The 18,632-nt window shown below is 40.9% G+C and overlaps 1 protein-coding gene across 2 annotated transcripts in view; it reads right to left on the minus strand.

Annotated features, from left to right (window-relative positions):
• Window positions 1-565: 565 nt before the first annotated feature.
• LOC149451727 (protein FRA10AC1) overlaps window positions 566-18,632 on the minus strand; it is an 81,104-nt gene continuing 63,037 nt past the window's right edge. For both annotated transcript variants that reach the window (XM_089690317.1, XM_089690318.1), the window contains 3 exons: window positions 7,125-7,163; window positions 1,285-1,375; window positions 566-650 (listed from right to left, as the gene is read on the minus strand). In XM_089690317.1, coding sequence (XP_089546443.1) covers window positions 608-650; window positions 1,285-1,375; window positions 7,125-7,163 — 173 coding nt within the window. In that variant the 3' untranslated portion in view covers window positions 566-607. The remainder of the gene's footprint in view (window positions 651-1,284; window positions 1,376-7,124; window positions 7,164-18,632) is intronic.

The following is an 18,632-nucleotide window of genomic DNA, read 5'->3' on the forward strand; positions in this document are numbered from 1 at the left end:
TTCATGCTACACCGGAACGGCGCGGGAACACGGCGAGAGGAACGCGCGGAGAAAAGGTAAGTGAATTGACACAGGGGGGACTTAATATGGGGGATGAATTAATATGGGGAATGAATTACTATAGGGAGGATGAATTACTATATGGGGGATGAATTACTATGGGAGATGAATTACTATATGGGGGATGAATTACTATGGAGGATGAATTACTATATGGGGGATGAATTACTATATGGGGGATTAATTACTATGCTTACTATGGGGGAATATTACTATACTTACTATGGATGACACATACACATCATTCATCTACTCTTGGTCCGGCCCCCGGGTCCAATATATCAACCCATTGCGGCCCTCAAGTCAAAAAGTTTGCCCACCCCTGTTCTAATCTGTCACATCAAATGCACTAAAACATGAGTTGCTTTGCAAAATATGGGTGTAACATATGATAGGCCTTCGTCTCTTTTGTCATTTCACCTGTATAAACAGAGAAAGGTTTGTGGGTAAAACTCCACAAATTCTGTCCTGCTGACCCTTACAATTAGAACAACAAAGTAGACAATTCTAGAAAAAAATACAATTTAATACAATTCTTGGACGTCATTTACAGAAACATATCTTGAAAATATTCATCAAACTCTTCTTCCCTGAAAGAGAAAATAAATATATTAAAATAGTCCAGTTATATATAAATGTGTAAAATTAAAGTGGAATTCCAGCTTACACCTAACTAGTCTTAAAACTCCTTTCTCTCCTAACACCTATACCAACTAACCTGTGTAAGAAAGATTCATATACTTACGTATTTTTAAGGCACTCTGGTCCAGTCACGTGATCCAGCTCCCGTGTCAGCCAGTATGGCTGCAGGGAAGAGGAGGGAGCGTGGAAAACGGATTGACCATTGAAGCCTATGGGCGATGTTACCACTTCAGGCCTTACTAGACATTGTCAGAGCATTCTAGCCTGCTGCCGCTGCTTTCTGACAATGGGGATCGTGTGACTGGACCAAAGTGGCCTGACAAGAGGTACGTATATACATCTCTTTGACACAAGTTAGTTAGCATAGGTGTTAGGAGGGGTATGGGATAGTTTTAAGGCTAGTTAGGTGTATACTGGAATTCCACTCAAAAGAGTAGCGATAGCCTTCATTTTGAATAATCAGCTAACATTGCAGTAATGTCAGTCAATATTGGCTCCTGAGATTTCCCAGCCCTAATTATATATTAGTTTAACAATTGTAAAAAAAAAATACCAGTATCTTCATAATTTATGATGACTGACCGTGTTTTTTCATCTGGTTCTTGTTGAGGACCTTTCCAGAAATCGCTATTGGCTGTTTCATCATTGCCATCTTCCTGATCATTATCTGTATCTGCAGAGCAAAGCGTGTAAATATATAAACAAAAAGTATAAAAAGAGGAGATTCATCGCAACCCTGGTTAAATTTTAAGCTTCCTTGTTGGCAGTGAAGTGAATCCTTTAATCTTTCAGACAATGACCTATGAGGTAACTGAGAGCTCGGGCCTATGTCAATCATAAAAAAGAAAAAACAAACAGCAAGCAGAACTCTACATTGTGCATCTGTCCGCTATACCAACACCACCATTTACACCCATTTCAATATTTCTCTGTACAGGAATAGGCACAGTTTGACTAGCCTAGAAACATGTAACCTGAATGTTCAGTACAGTCACTATATTACATCTGTATAATCACTGATGTTTGCCTAGTCCAGGGTGACACAGGTTTTACATATGTATTTCTACAATAAAGGGAGGTCTCCATTGAACCATTCTAAAGCCAGCATAGATGGATCGTATTTCGGCTGGTTCACAGGGGTCGGCAGACATTAGATACATCTATGGGCAGGCCGTTGTACCCAAAATTGATCCATTAATTGACTTTGGTACAGCTAGCCTGTCAGATTTTTTTCCTTTTTTGCAGATTCTTTTTTTTAAGAAGTACAGTATCTAGCTAACCATACAAAGACAGAAGTAATGATCAAACAGACTACTACACAAAGGCCACACATAGTAGATATCAACATATCTAAACAGATATAGATACAAAGTACATTGCAACAGTAATGAATGGGTAGGTGAACAGGGAGATAGCCGTGTGGGTGATCAGTCTTAAAGCAAAGAGGATAGTGGTCTTTTATACATAACGTACCCTACACCTTCATGTCACCATGATGGTAACAATGGTAGGATACTGCAGTTTAATTTTAACAGGGGGGATAATTAACAGTAAGGGAGTCAAAGAGAATAAAATAGAAAGAAAAAAAAAAAAGGCATGGTAAGGAGGAAACAAGGGTAAAGAGTCAATATCCGCTATGATGAGTTTCAAAGAGAATTGCCATCATATGATATGATAAACATTCCAATGAAGCCAGGTTTTGGAATACAGCTCAAGTTTGTTTTGAGCGGAAAGGTCAAGGTCCTCCATTTTGTTTATCCATAAATGTTAATCCACAGCAAGGTAGAAGAAGGTTATGGGTCTTTCCATCTCAGGGAGATGCATGACTTGGCGGCTCTAAGAAGATGGCGCAAGATAGATTTCTTATAAGTTTTGGCGGGAATCTCCGAAACATGCAGAAAGCAGAATCTGCCTGGCGGCTATAGCCACTACCAGCAATCATTGTATTCTGCTGGATAGGAAGACTCCCTACCTGCAGAACACAATAGCTCTGCAGGAGGCATTCCCCAACAACACTGACTATGGTTGCAGGAAAGAAAATGGAGTCATTTATGGTTTGCCTAAGAGTAGTAGAACAGTAGGCGAGGCCTAGCCGGTGACATCACATGTATGCCAAGACCGGGATCTCTGCATTTGTATCTGCTGTGCGCTTTTATTCCTGTTCATTTTATAAGTACCTGTCTGTTTTAATAAAATACGTTTTTAAGTTATAACACTATTTGCGGTTGCTTTGGCTTCTCTTTGGAGGGATACTCTACCGTGGAAGCTGTGTGAGAAATAAGGTCACCTCAGAAGGTTGATGATAGCATGGCCAGAGTTGCTTAAAAGCATATATTCAAGAGCATATTGATCTCTATATCAGGATCAATCTATTTGGTAAGAGGCTGATTATCTGTGGTAGTGGATTCACTTAGATCACATTTTTATGGTGGGAGATATTTGGATATTTATGAACTGAGCACTTTCACTTTGAACACAGTTTTGACTTTTATGTATAGACATATATTTGTATTGAAATTGATGCACTGTGCATTCAGTAAGAAGGAGTATGTGACCTTCTCTCCTTCCTCTTAGACTGCATTTTTGGGTTTGAGTGCACAATCTGTGTATGCTCTAACACAGAATTTGCACAGGCAACTCTACAGCGTCCTTGTTTAACACCATCATTAATTGGACAGTGATTACAATGATTTATTGCCCAGGATGGAGGCAAGGAGATGACAGAGGAAGCTGCACTGCTGAACCAGGAAATAGGCATGCCAGCGAGTAAGTCAGATGTGTGTATATAGCAAGACTGGAAATGAAATGGGGGAGGAATTAAATATATATGACACTACCTGCCTGGAGTTTGTATGTTCTCCCTGTGCCTGCATGGGTTTCCTCCAGGTACTCTGGTTTCCTACCACACTCCAAAGACATGCTGGTAGCTTAATTGGATCCTGTCTAAATTGGCCCTAGTATGTGTATGTATAAATATGAATTAGAGACCTTAGGGCTGTAAGCTCCTCGAAGGCAGGAACTGAGGTGAATGTACAATATACAGTTAGGTCCATATATATTTAGACACAAGCACAATTTTCATACTTTTGGCTCTGTATGCCACCAGAATAAATTAAAACGAAACAATCCAAATGAATTTGAAGTGCAGACTTTCAGCTTTAATTCAAGGGGTTGAACATACATATCAAGTACAAATTTTAGGAACTGCAACCATTTTTATACACAGTTTCTCCATTTTCAGGGACTCAAATGTAATTGGACAAATGAATATAATCATAAATAAAATATTCATTTTTAATATTTTGTTGAGAATTCTTTACTGGCAATGACTGCCTGAAGTCTGGAACCCATGGACATTACCAAAGACTGGGTTTCCTCCTTTCAGGCTCTAACTGCAGCTGTCTTCAGTTGTTCTTTGTTTGTGGGTCTTTCTGCCTTTCGTTTTGCCTTTAGCAAGTGAAATGCATGCTCAATTGGGTTGAGATCAGGTGGTTGACTCGGCCATTGCATAATATTCCAATTCTTTTCCTTCAAAAGCTTTCTGGGTTGCTTTTGCAGTGTGTTTTGAATCATTGTCCATCTGTACTGTGAAGCGCTGTCCAATCAACTTTGCTGCATTTGGCTGAATCTGGGCTGACAGTATATCTCTAAACACTGCAGAATTCATCCGGCTGCTTCTGTCTTCTGTGACATCAATAAACACCAATGACCCAGTGCCACTGGAAGCCATGCATGCCCATGCCATCACATTTCCTCCACCATGTTTTACAGATGACGTTGTGTGCTTTGGATCATGAGCTGTTCCAAGCCTTCTCCACACTTTTTTCTTCCCATCATTCTGGTACAGATTTATTTTAGTTTCATCCGTCCAAAGAATGCTTTTCCAGAACTGGTCTGGCTTTTTTAGATGTTTTTTGGCAAAGTCTAATCTGGCTTTTCTATTCTTCAGGCTTATGAATGGTTTGCACCTTGTGGTGAACCCTCTGTATTTGCTCTCCTGACGTCTTCTCTTGATTGTAAACTTTGACAATGATACGCCTACCTCCTGGAGAGTGTCCTTAAATTTGTCTGGATGTTGTGAAAGGGTTTTTCTTTACCACAGAGAGGATCCTGCATTCGTCCACCACTGTCTTCCATGGACGTCCATGCCTTTCTATGTTGCTGAGCTCACCAGTGCGTTCTTCTTTCCTCAGAATGTACCAAACTGTTCATTTGGCCACTCCTAATGTTGCTGCCATCTCTATGATGGATTTGTTTAGTTTTGAAGCCTTACAACGGCCTGTTTCAATTGCATGGACAACTCTTTGAACGCATGATGTAGGTTCACAGCAATAGATCCCAAATGCAAATACCATACTTAGAATCAACTCCAGACCTTTTACCTGCTTAATTGATGAAGAAATAATGGAGTAGACGAATATAAAATTACCTATGAGCCACTTGGAGTATGCACTAAATTTCAAATTATGGTTCGCAGGCTCCCTTTTACATCCTCATATATATGTATAATAAAGTGATACAACTAAAAATTGGGTGCCGCGCCCTATGAGAAATAACTAAATATTAAATATTATAAATTGGATATAGATGTGTGATCTGAAGTACCCACATTTAAGCTTACATAATACTGAACGACATGAATTACACTAAATAACTAAATATAATACAAATGGTGGATATAAGTGATAAATGAAAATAAATAAGACGTGCAATTGCAAATAATAATTAAGTGGGTGTCCAAATGGTGAAAAGTGTCCAACCAATATATAAGTCCAGCAAAGTATAAAGTCCAGTATTTAATGTTTCTGTAAATGAGACATAATCTGTTTGGTACTAATGAGGGATAACAACTTGTAATATTCACACCTTCCGGACAATCTGTGAGCAAATCTACCTGGCTGTGAGTAAACAAAACTGTGATATGGTCCTCTGTGTTGTGTGCTGAATGGGTTAACTTCCTCTTTGTTCCTGAGTGTACTGCTGTTACCAGACTCGGGATATAGAATCTCCCCTCCACGGACTGCTTGATCCTTCTCCCTGATGTTCCTCGTTTATACCAGGAAGGAAAGAGAAATCGATAGTGCCTTATCGTTGGTTAAAAATTGATGTTTATTGTGTGCCCATCAATCACATCCCTCGGACAAAGCCACGTGACCCTGTGGCGCAATGCGTTGGGGAGGGGCACTGACGTCACCACGTACCTGACTTCTGGATACGGCGAGTATAGACAGTGTGAGTTCACACACTGCTCAGGCTGGTCACATTCATCAACAACGGCATTTGATTACACAAAGCGCATTATATTTTAACAAATGTGAGTGCAATATGGGCACACAATAAACATCAATTTTTAATCAACGATAAGGCACTATCGATTTCTCTTTCGTTCCCGGTATAAACGAGGAACATCAGGGAGAAGGATCAAGCAGTCTGTGGAGGGGAGATTCTATATCCCAAGTCTGGTAACAGCAGTACACTCAGGAAGAAAGAGGAGGTTAACCCATTCAGCATACAACAGAGGACCATGTCACAGTTTTGTTTCCTCACAGCCAGGTAGATTTACTCACAGATTGTCCGGAAGGTGTGAGTATTACAAGTTGTTATCCCTCATTAGTACCAAACAGATTATGCCTCATTTACAGGAACATTAAATACTGGACTTTATACTTTGCTGGACTTATTTATTGGTTGGACACTTTTCACTGTTTGGACACCCACTTAATTATTGTTTGGAATTGCACATCTTATTTATTTTCATTTATCACTTATATCCACCATTTGTATTATATTTAGTGCAATTCATGACGTTCAGTATTATGTAAGCTTCAATTTGGGTACTTCAGATCACACATCTATAGCCACTTTATAATAATTAATATTTAGTTATTTCTCATAGGGCGCGGCACCCAATTTTTAGTTGTATCACTTTATTATACATATAAATGAAGGAGTAGCCCACATCTGGCCATGAAACAGCTTTTGATTCAATTGTCCAATTATTTTTGGTCCCTTGAAAAAGGGGGGATGGCTACTCTTAAAAGCTGTAATTCCTAAACCCTTCCTCCAATTTGGATGAGAGTGTGCACTTTCAGTCCATATCCATTATATAACTATAGCTTGAATATGTTTTAGTAAATACCTGAAAAAATCTAAAATTGTGCCTGTGTCCAAATATATATGGACCTAACTGTATGTGTAGATTGATGCATAGTAATATATTTTTGGGTGACAAATGAAGGCACTGAGAATTGCCTTAGCCCCCTAAAGACTTTCTTGACCAAGAACTCCTATGCTATGCTCTTCAACAAGGGGGGAAACAAAGTCTCTACGGGGAAACTCTGTCTCACTCCTTGATCAAACTTAAACACTGAATCAAACTGCACCCACCTTGCCCCACTACTGCTAAAATTATAACCGTTTACCTTCTTCACTGGAATCCTCATGTCTGTGTGTGGATTTGTCTGGAAGAAAAGACATAATATCAGAATTTTTTCTAAGTAAATAACTTTAAGTAAATGGCAAATCCCATATTTCTGGCAAGGTAGGGAATTCATTAAAATAATTTTACTGATCTTCTTCCCATGGAGCAGTACAGGTTCTTGAAGGATTCTGTGCACTTAATGAGAAATGTTCAATATGTACTTGTTACCTTATTTGAAACATAGGTATATGTGATGATGGGTTTATGCGGGTATCCCAAAAGTTGGCTCCATACTTATTCTTTTCCATACAATATATGTTTTGGGTACATTTTAACACGTATTGCATTGACAGTGCATGAAAACACAGGCAACATGGGTCCCTCAACATATGTTGACCTGATAAAACATGTTGTTGTAGAACAATTCTCTACAATGCATTGTTGTGAACTAGCCAGACCCGAACTGGCCATAGGGCACACTGGGCATTTGACCGGTGGGCCGGGGGCGCCTGGATAGGAGAGGTGGCCGGGCGGCACATAGAGGACCAGACATTTCCCTGTTCCTCTATGTTCTGCCCGGCCCCCTCTCCTATCCATCTCCTGCAGGTTGCATGCCCTGGGCTCTTATATGCTCTCCCCCGCAGCCGGCCCCCCCTCATCCCCTGGAACACTGCGGGGGATCTGTCAGCATATGCCATCCTGAGTGCCGACAGTTCCCCCTCCCCACCACAGATGGGAGAGGAGAGAAAAAGCTGTCCCTCCTCCCGCCCTCTCCCTCCTGTGTCTGCCCCGCCCACACTCCTAGCCAGCTTTGTGTCTTCTCTCCCCTCTTCTCTTTCTTTCTGTACCTTTCTCTCTCAGTCTCCTGTTTCTTTCCTTTATTTCCTTCTCTCTCTCCCTCTCTCTCCTGTGTTCCTCCTTCCTTCTTTCCCTTCTTCCTTCCCTCTCTTTCCATCCTTCCTTTTTTCTTTCCCCCCTTCCTTCTTTCCTTCCCTTCTTCCTTTTTCCCTCCTTTCCTTCCCTTCCTTCTTTTTTCCCCTCTTTCCTTCCCTCCTTCGTCTCTCTTTCTTTCTCTCACTTTGTCTCCTGTGCCTTTCCTTTCTGTCTCTCTCTCTTTCTTTCCCTACTTCTATAAGTCTTTTTTTCTCTCTCTCTCTCTGTGTCTCCTGTTTCCCTCCTTCCTTCTTTCTCTCTTTCTTTCCCTCCTTCCTTCTTTCCCCCTTTCCCTCCTTCCTTCTATATCTCTCTTTCTTTCTCTCTCTCTCTCTGTCTCCAGTTTCTCTCCTTTCTTTCTTACTCTTTCTTTCCCTCCTTCTGTATGTCTCTCTCTCGCTCTCTGTCTCCTGTTTCCCTCCTTCCTTTTTCCTTCTCTCCTTCTATACGTCTCTCTCTCTCTGTCTCCTGTTTCCCTCCTTCCTTCTTTCCCTTCTTCTTTATTTCAATCTCTCCTTCTTTCCCTCCTTCCTTCCTACAAAAAAAATAATAAAAATAAAAAATTGTAAAAAATTAAATAAAAACCTACTGACAATAGTGGCAAAACTACCAGGGTTTCAAAGGTCGCTTTTGCGACTGGGCAATGGCGTTCTGCCACCGGGCTCCGAGGAAAGGGTTCCTGGGCTTTGGGCTGCTCAGTCCCAGAGACCCTTGCCTGGGCCTATTTTTTGTCCCAGTCTGGGCCTGGAACTAGCCCTTTTGAAAACAATTTGGGGTTCATTTACTAAAACTGGAGAGTAAAAAACTGGTGCAGCTTTGCTTGGTAGCCAATCAGCTTCTAACTTAAGCTTGTTCAGTTAAGATTTGACAAAAAATAAAAAATAAATAGAAGCTGATTCTATGAAGACCTGCACCAGATTTTGCACTCTCCAGTCTTCGTAAATCACTCCCTTTGTGTCTGTTCGCATAGGCATGATTGAGCCCTAAGGCAATTCTAAATAATGAAGCGGCAATGTCTACAGGTCCTCCAGCAGCAACAAGCACAACTTAAAAATTTCTACTGGCCAAAGTGGATACATTTGGAGGTAACAAATTTACTTTACAGCAACGAACCAAACAATTCATGAGTTACACATCATACAACAATGTTGTAAAATAACCAAAATTAGGCCTATTTGAATTTATAAAAATAAGGTAGAGCGATTACATTTTATTAGGATCTCAAATTCGTTTCCTACCCCCATTAAATAAGCAAAATAGTGATACAAATAATCTCCCACCTAAAGCTGAAAATTGACATATATATATATATATACACACACACACACACACACACACACACACACACACACACAGTTGTGTTCAAAATAATAGCAGTGTGTTGAAAAAAGTGAATAAAGCTCAAAATCCTTCTAATAGCTTTTATTTCCATACACACAAATGCATTGGGAACACTACACATTCTATTCCAAATCAAAACGTGAAGAAAAGTATATAAAATTTGTGTTGTTCCTCTAAAAAAATTGAAGAAAAGCGAATATTAGACTGTTCAAAAAAATAGCAGTGTTTGTATTCTTCTTTACAAACTCAAACATTCACTATATAAACTGAAAAATGTTTGAAGATTTTGCTTTCCTTTGAATCACTTAATTATTATTTAGTTGTATAAGCACTGTTTCTGAGAACTGCTGTACATCTGTGTTGCATGGAGTCAACCAACTTCTGGCACCTGTGAACAGGTATTCCAGCCCAGGATGATTGGACTACATCCCACAGTTCTTCTCTATTTCTTGGTTTTGCCTCAGAAACTGCATTTTTGATGTCACCCCACAAGTTTTCTATTGGATTAAGATCCGGGGATTGGGCTGGCCACTCCATAACGTCAATCTTGTTGGTCTGGAACCAAGATGTTGTACGTTTACTGGAGTGTTTGTCTTGTTGGAACACCCATTTCAAGGGCATTTCCTCTTCAGCATAAGGCAGCATGACCTCTTCAAGTATTCTGATGTATTCAAACTGATCCATTATCCCTGGTATGCGATAAATAGGCCCAACACCGTAGTATGAGAAACATCCCCATATCATGATGCTTGCGCAACCATGCTTCACTGTCTTCACAGTGTACTGTGGCTTGAATTCAGTGTTTGGGGGTCGTCTGACAAACTGTCTCCGGCCACTAGACCCAAAAAGAACAATCTTACTTTCATCAGTCCACAAAATGTTGCGCCATTTCTCTTTAGGCCAGTCAATGTGCTCTTTGGCAAATTGAAACCTCTTCAGCACGTGTCTTTTTTTCAACAGTGGGACTTTGCGGGGGCTTCTTGCAGATAGCTTGGCTTCACATAGACATCTTCTAATTGTAACAGTACTCACAGGTAACTTTAGACCTTCTTTGATCTTCCTGGAGCTGATTGTTGGCTGAGTCCTTGCCATTTTGGCTATTCTTCTATCCATTCGAATGGTAGTTTTCGCTTTATTCCACGTCTTTCAGGTTTTGATTGCCATTTTAAAGCATTTGCGATCATTTTAGCTGAGCAGCCTATCATTTTCTGCACTTCTTTATATGTTTTCCCCTCTCCAATCAACTTTTTAATCAAGGTACGCTGTTCTTCTGAACAATGTCTAGAACGACCCATTTTCCTCAGAATTTCAGAAAGAAATGCACTGTAACCAGCATGTACAACATTTGCTGCCTTCCTTCCTTAGTAAGGGCAATAATTGCCACCTGTTTTTCAAAGAATGAATGACCTCACTAATAGAACTCCACACTGCTATTATTTTGAACATGTCCCTTTCAATTAGTGATTCAATTACACAGAATCAGCAGCATGCATGTCATGACTGTTGGGTCTGTTGGATTTCTATTACTCTACTACACCTGCTAGTAAATTATTTGCCATGTAGAAATATCATTTCTACCAAAAACAGTGGTTGATCAGGTTAGTGATGTCTGACTGCTATTATTTTGAACACAACTGTATATAAATACTGTATATCAAACGTTTTTTGCCTGCTGTAAGATTTCTAATTCTGTAAGCCAGTTCTGTGACCAAGTTACTCCTGCACAACAGCACAGCCAGGTCTTTGACCTCCACTGCACATATTGGTAAAAAAAAAAATATATATATAACACGACACAACCAGCTGCTGACTGCACACTAAAGCTTTATGCACATAGGAAAAAAAACACTGAATGAAAAAAACTGGTAGTAGCATTTTTATGCCAGCTTGTAGTTGAGTTTTAGTAAAAGATGTTTAGTGAGCGCTACCTTAAAACAAAAGTGAAAAAAATGTGTATAAATATGTATACACAACAAAGTTAATAAGCAGCTGATACACCGAAAAGGTAACCAAAAGAAAACCTCCAATAATACATGTATATCCAGATAAGATGGTGCAGCGCTAAATAATAATACATTATTAATACACACAATATACTAGTGCAAACTTATGCGCATGCGTGATGTCACTCAGATGGTGATCAATATATATTCAAAAGTTCAATATGATGGTGCGGATCATAGAGAGATCCTAATTCCAGGTGAGTGGACGTCCTGATCCAAGGTGTGATAATAGGTGCAAACCACACAAATAGGTGAAAAACGCACTCACCAGATGTGCGTTTAAAATACGCAATATATAATCCTGCGTCACCAGGCCATAGATCGGTCATCAAATCTCGGATCGGGTTACCCACAGATCACCATCCCGGTTCCACAGAGGTAAGGTCACCAGAAACTGCTACCAGGTATCACCACCAGGGTCATGGTTCCTCCAGATGGGCACTGCGAATGATAGCACTCACACAGAGTGCCCAATGAGAGACCACATAGCATGATACTGCTTAAGGTACCTTTATTCAGGGTTGGTTGGTGTGGGGTACATAAAAAGATTTGCAAAAGAAGTTACTGACCATACATTCCAGGGTGTCCACCAGCGGTGGTTAGATGTCCTGTTGCTGCTGCCCCCCGGCGCGTTTCGTGCGATGCACGTATTCATAGGGATAAGGGCTTTGCAAGCAGGACATCCACTTAGGTGCTATTTATATTTGTGAATGACAATCCTGCTTAATGCGCCCACCATTTTGTCGGCTATCGGCGCCATCTTACCGGACCACGGCGCATGCGCGAGTGATCGGCACCATTTTGTCGTGGATCGCGGTTGCGATCTATAATCTACAGAGAGTCACCAACAGTGCGGCGCTATCTTATTGGCAGTATTAGGAGATGGTGAGGCACAACTTAATTAATCGATCCAGGTTGTGCGGCCAAAACGTCCTGTGGCGCATCAAAAAGGGGGGAAACAAGTCTCCCCTGCAAACCATGATAAAGATCTCATCTGGTACACATAAAAATTATTTTTACATTTTAAAAGATATTTTTACATTTTAAAGACATGGGAGTTGATTATAATATATTTGTGATCATATACTAGTATGCGAAACCTATCCTGTTATATATAAATTCAAAACAGGATAGGATCATGTTTAGCATTGTATATAATATGAATATATAACTTAATGGTTCCCGATAAGTATGTAAATATAAATAGCACGCAAAGTTTATGGTCAGATAAAAAATACAAAATATACATAAAATTTGAATTTACAAGGAATGTATATAAATATATATGGAAATATATGGTCAGGACCTAAAATATCAGTTAGAAATATAAAATACAAAATCATAAAAACTAATAATAAAAACACATGATGCAGAATGCTGAAACGGTCATTAACAATAAAGCACAATAAAAAGCAATAAGAGCGATGACGAGGAATATATATATTAACGCCAAAAGTCACTTAATATATATGGTGATGTCCTATATGTGATTTTATTCACAATAATTGGTGATTATTCCTATAACACTCGAATAAAAGAATGTGTTAAAAGAACATGTATGAAACAGAGAAGAACAAACACTGGTATACGTCCTCCTTATACTATCTGTTGTCCAAAAAACAATTTAGATCGAAATCTATATTCAATCCCCTGGGGTATAAAGAGCCTAGTTCGTAGATCCACCTCGATTCGAGCTGCGACACTGCTCGCTTTCTATTTGTTCCTCGCCAATGGGCATTTACAATGCCTATGCCCATAAATCTGAGTGACGAGGGATCCTTATTATGATGGATCTTGTAATGATGTGACAAGGAGTGGTCCTTATACCCCTTTTTAATATTATTGACATGCTCCTTCAGTATATCCTTTGTTTATAATGGATATAAGTTCTTTTTTATATTCTCTAAGCGGATTTTTTGGTAAAAGGGAGTATGTTTCTTTATTGTCCAGAATATTGTACACTTCCTTAATATAATCAGATTTATTTAACAAACTAATATAGTGGATCCATCCAAAAGTATAACTATGTTTACCAGCCTAAAAGGGTTTCACCCTTGTAAAAAATGTGTCATCTGCCGATGCAGTAAACATACTGATAAAAGTAATTATTTTACATCTACAACAAGGGGCAAACGTTATGACATTGATGATTTTATAACTTGCACAAGTAGATTCGTGGTATACTTGCTCTAATGTCCGTGCAACCTTCAATATGTTGGGCGCACTACCAGACGCCTTAGAAACAGACTAAAGGAGCATGTCAATAATATTAAAAAGGGGTATAAGGACCACTCCTTGTCACATCATTACAAGATCCATCATAATAAGGATCTCTCGTCACTCAGATTTATGGGCATAGGCATTGTAAATGCCCATTGGCGAGGAACAAATAGAAAGTGAGCAGTGTCGCAGCTCGAATCGAGGTGGATCTACAAACTATATGTATTCAAATAAGTTGGTGCAGCGCTAAATGGTAATACATTTTAATATACATAATGCCATGCCATGCCATTTCAAATAAATGTGGATAAGTGGTATCACCTTAAGGTGATTAATCGTGATATAATTAGTTCAATATAATTGTGTGGATCAAGCAAAGATCACAATTCCAAGTGTGTGGACGTCCTGATCCGGGAGTGACAACAGGTGCAAGCCAAACGAATGGATAAAAAACGCACTCACCAGACGTGCGTTTAAAATGCACAATAATAAATCCTGCGTCATCAGGTTTTAGATAGGTCATCAGGTCTCAGGTCAGGTTACCATACGAATCACCATCCCAGCTCCACAGAAAAGGTCACCAGAAACCGCTACCAGGTATCACCATCAGGGTCATCTTTCCTCCAAATGGGCACTGAGAATGATGACACTCACACAGAGTGCCCAATAAGAGACCACATAGCGTGATATTGCTTAAGGTACCTTTTTTATTCAAGGATAATGGGTGCAATGGTAAATATCAGATTTTCAAAAAGTTCCAAAAATTACTGACCATGTATTCAGGGTATGCTGTGGCTAGATGTCCAGTTGCTGCTGCCCCCTTGACGCGTTTCGTGCGATGCACATAGTCATAGGGATAAGGGCTTACAGAATGGGCACCGATGTTAGTGCTATTTATATTCTGCAGTGGCAAAATCGATTTGAAGCGCCTGCCATCTTGCCGGCTATCGGCGCATGCGCAGATCATCGGCGCCATCTTGCCAACTTACGGCGCATGTGCGGATCATCGGCGTCATTTTGTCGTGGATCGTATATGTGATCCTTAGTTGAAAAACAGTCTCCCTTGGTGCGGTGCGGCCATTTTACCGGCGGTAATAAAGAATGCTGAGGGAAAGCACAATTCATCATCATGAATTGTGCATATAATGGGAAGAGAGACTCCATATAAAAAAATATATATTATTAGAGATGGGGACCTTTATAGGACCGTGGGGGTCATAAGGTGTTTAATGGTAATCCCTTATGTGCACAATAATGTGCAGAGCCCACCCTATTTACACATAAATACCAATCATGGTTATATTATACATTATGTGTAATTAGATAAATATATAAGTCCAGGTCTTATTTCTTCCCATTAAATTGATAAGAATAGATAAAAATAGAAATACCGTATATACTCGAGTATAAGCCGACCCGAATATAAGCCGAGGTACCTAATTTTACCACAAAAAACTGGGAAAAACTATTGACTCGAGTATAAGCCGAGGGGGGAGGAATAGTGCCCCATCGTTGGGGTCAGTGGGGGGAGGAATAGTGCCCCATCGTTGGTGTCAGTGGGGGGAGGAATAGTGCCCCATCGTTGGTGTCAGTGGGGGGAGGAATAGTGCCCCATCGTTGGTGTCAGTGGGGGGAGGAATAGTGCCCCATCGTTGGTGTCAGTGGGGGGAGGAATAGTGCCCCATCGTTGGTGTCAGTGGGGGGAGGAATAGTGCCCCATCGTTGGTGTCAGTGGGGGGAGGAATAGTGCCCCATCGTTGGTGTCAGTGGGGGGAGGAATAGTGCCCCATCGTTGGTGTCAGTGGGGGGAGGAATAGTGCCCCATCGTTGGTGTCAGTGGGGGGAGGAATAGTGCCCCATCGTTGGTGTCAGTGGGGGGAGGAATAGTGCCCCATCGTTGGTGTCAGTGGGGGGAGGAATAGTGCCCCATCGTTGGTGTCAGTGGGGGGAGGAATAGTGCCCCATCGTTGGTGTCAGTGGGGGGAGGAATAGTGCCCCATCGTTGGTGTCAGTGGGGGGAGGAATAGTGCCCCATCGTTGGTGTCAGTGGGGGGAGGAATAGTGCCCCATCGTTGGTGTCAGTGGGGGGAGGAATAGTGCCCCATCGTTGGTGTCAGTGGGGGGAGGAATAGTGCCCCATCGTTGGTGCCAGTGGGGGGAGGAATAGTGCCCCATCGTTGGTGCCAGTGGGGGGAGGAATAGTGCCCCATTGTTGGTGCCAGTGGGGGGAGGAATAGTGCCCCATCGTTGGTGCCAGTGGGGGGAGGAATAGTGCCCCATCGTTGGTGTCAGTGGGGGGAGGAATAGTGCCCCATCGTTGGTGTCAGTGGGGGGAGGAATAGTGCCGCATCGTTGGTGTCAGTGGGGGGAGGAATAGTGCCCCATCGTTGGTGTCAGTGGGGGGAGGAATAGTGCCCCATCGTTGGTGTCAGTGGGGGGAGGAATAGTGCCCCATCGTTGGTGTCAGTGGGGGGAGGAATAGTGCCCCATCGTTGGTGTCAGTGGGGGGAGGAATAGTGCCCCATCGTTGGTGTCAGTGGGGGGAGGAATAGTGCCCCATCGTTGGTGTCAGTGGGGATAGGAATAGTGCCCCATCGTTGGTGACCCCTGCTCCAGCCTGGGCTCGCTTGCTCCCTCCCTCTCCCATGGTACACACTTACCGGTCAGATGTCTTCCTTCTCCGGCCGCTCTCCTCCTCTTCACTCGCTCGATCTTCGCGGTGCCGCTCGGCTCCTCCTCTCCAAGCTCCACCTCCTCGCCGATGATTGGGTGCCTGTGTGCCTCTCCTGAGCTACAGTTACAGCGGCCAATCACCGGCGAGGATTGATCCCGGGGGGGTGTCCAGATGACAGGGACGGCATGTCATCTGCAGACGTTGACTCGAGTATAAGCCGAGGGGGCCGTTTTTCAGCACAAAAAATGTGCTGAAAAACTCGGCTTATACTCGAGTATATACGGTATAAATAGCACAATTAATGAAATACATATAGATATAAATAAAATACAAATACATGGTCAGGTAAAAATATGCATAAAACTACAATCATCAAATGTACATAAAACTGAAATACAAGGTCAAGAAATAAAACATCAGGTTAAAATTACATCAGGTTAAAATACATCAGGTTAAAAATACACAATCCGGATTAGAATACAAAATTCAAATTAAGAGATGATAAAACAATAAAAGCGATGACGAGGAGTACACAATATTAACGCCAAATATAACTAATTGGATACGGTGATATCATATAGGTTAGATAATCATTAATCATAATTAAAATATAGAAAATCTCATACATATGTATAAAGAAGAAGAATAAATACTATTATATGCCCTACTCATCCTAGCTGTTGTCCAGAAAGCAGTTTAGATCGAAATCTATATTCAATCCTCTGGGGTGTAGGGAGCCTAATTCGTAGATCCATCTCGATTCGAGCTGTGACACTGCTCGTTTTTTATTTGTTCCTCGCCAGTGGGCATTGATAATGCCTATGCCCATAAATCTGAGAGACGATGGATCTTTGTTGTGATGGACCTTGTAGTGATGCGACAGAGAATGTTCCCTATACCCCTTTTTTATGTTATTGACGTGCTCCTTTAATCTGTCCCTGAGGCGCCTAGTAGTGCGTCCAACATATTGAAGGTTGCATGGACATTGGAGCAAGTACACTACGAATCTGCTTGTGCAGGTAATAAAATCCTCAATATCATGATGTTTGCCCCTTGCTGTAGATAAAAAATGATTACTTTTATTCGTATATTTACTACATCGACAGATGACACATTTTTTGCATGGGTAAAAGCCTTTTAGGTTAGTAATCATAGTTATACTTTTCGGAGGATCTACTATATTGGGGGCAATTTTATTTCAAAGTGATGTCGCTTTCCGGAAAATGATTTCCGGTTTCTCTGGCAATATAGTACTCAGAATCGGATCAGTCATCAAAATCTTCCAGTTATTATTAATAATACTGGCTATCTTTTTATATTGTGTGGAATAGTTAGTGATGAAAGGGCATATTCGCTTTTGCTTTTGTGTAGAAATGTTGTTCAACATCAACTCTCTGTCAGATTTTCCTATGATGCCAATGGTATGGTTCAGGGTGGATTCATCATACCCTTTTTCAACAAACTTATCTTTGATGATTACTGCTTGCTTATAATATGCGTCTACATTGGTACAATTGCGTTTAATTCTGGAAAACTGCCCCTTTGGAATATTGTGTAACCAAGCGGGGTCGTGGCAGCTGTCTGTTGAAATGTAACCATTTCTGTTTGTTGGTTTGAAGTAAGTATGCCCTTTCATCACTAACTATTCCACACAATATAAAAAGATAGCCAGTATTATTAATAATAACTGGAAGATTTTGATGACTGATCCGATTCTGAGTACTATATTGCCAGAGAAACCGGAAATCATTTTCCGGAAAGCGACATCACTTTGAAATAAAATTGCCCCCAATATAGTAGATCCTCCGAAAAGTATAACTATGATTACTAACCTAAAAGGCTTTTACCCATGCAAAAAATATGTCATCTGTCGATGTAGTAAATATACGAATAAAAATAATCATTTTTTATCTACAACAAGGAGCAAACATCATGCTATTGAGGATTTTATTACCTGCACAAGCAGATTCGTATTGTACTTGCTCCAATGTCCATGCAACCTTCAATATGTTGGACGCACTACTAGGCGCCTCAGGGACAGATTAAAGGAGCACGTAAATAACATAAAAAAGAGGTATAGGGAACATTCTCTGTCGCATCACTACAAGGTCCATCATAACAAAGATCCATCGTCTCTCAGATTTATGGGCATAGGCATTATCAATGCCCACTGGCGAGGAACAAATAAAAAACGAGCAGTGTCACAGCTCGAATCGAGATGGATCTACGAATTAGGCTCCCTACACCCCAGAGGATTGAATATAGATTTCGATCTAAACTGCTTTTTGGACAACAGCTAGGATGAGTAGGGCATATAATAGTATTTATTCTTCTTCTT

This window comes from Staurois parvus, unplaced genomic scaffold (genome assembly GCF_062004578.1).
Source record: "Staurois parvus isolate SC_StPar_1 unplaced genomic scaffold, SC_StPar_1.0 ptg000525l, whole genome shotgun sequence".
Lineage (NCBI taxonomy): Eukaryota > Metazoa > Chordata > Amphibia > Anura > Ranidae > Staurois > Staurois parvus.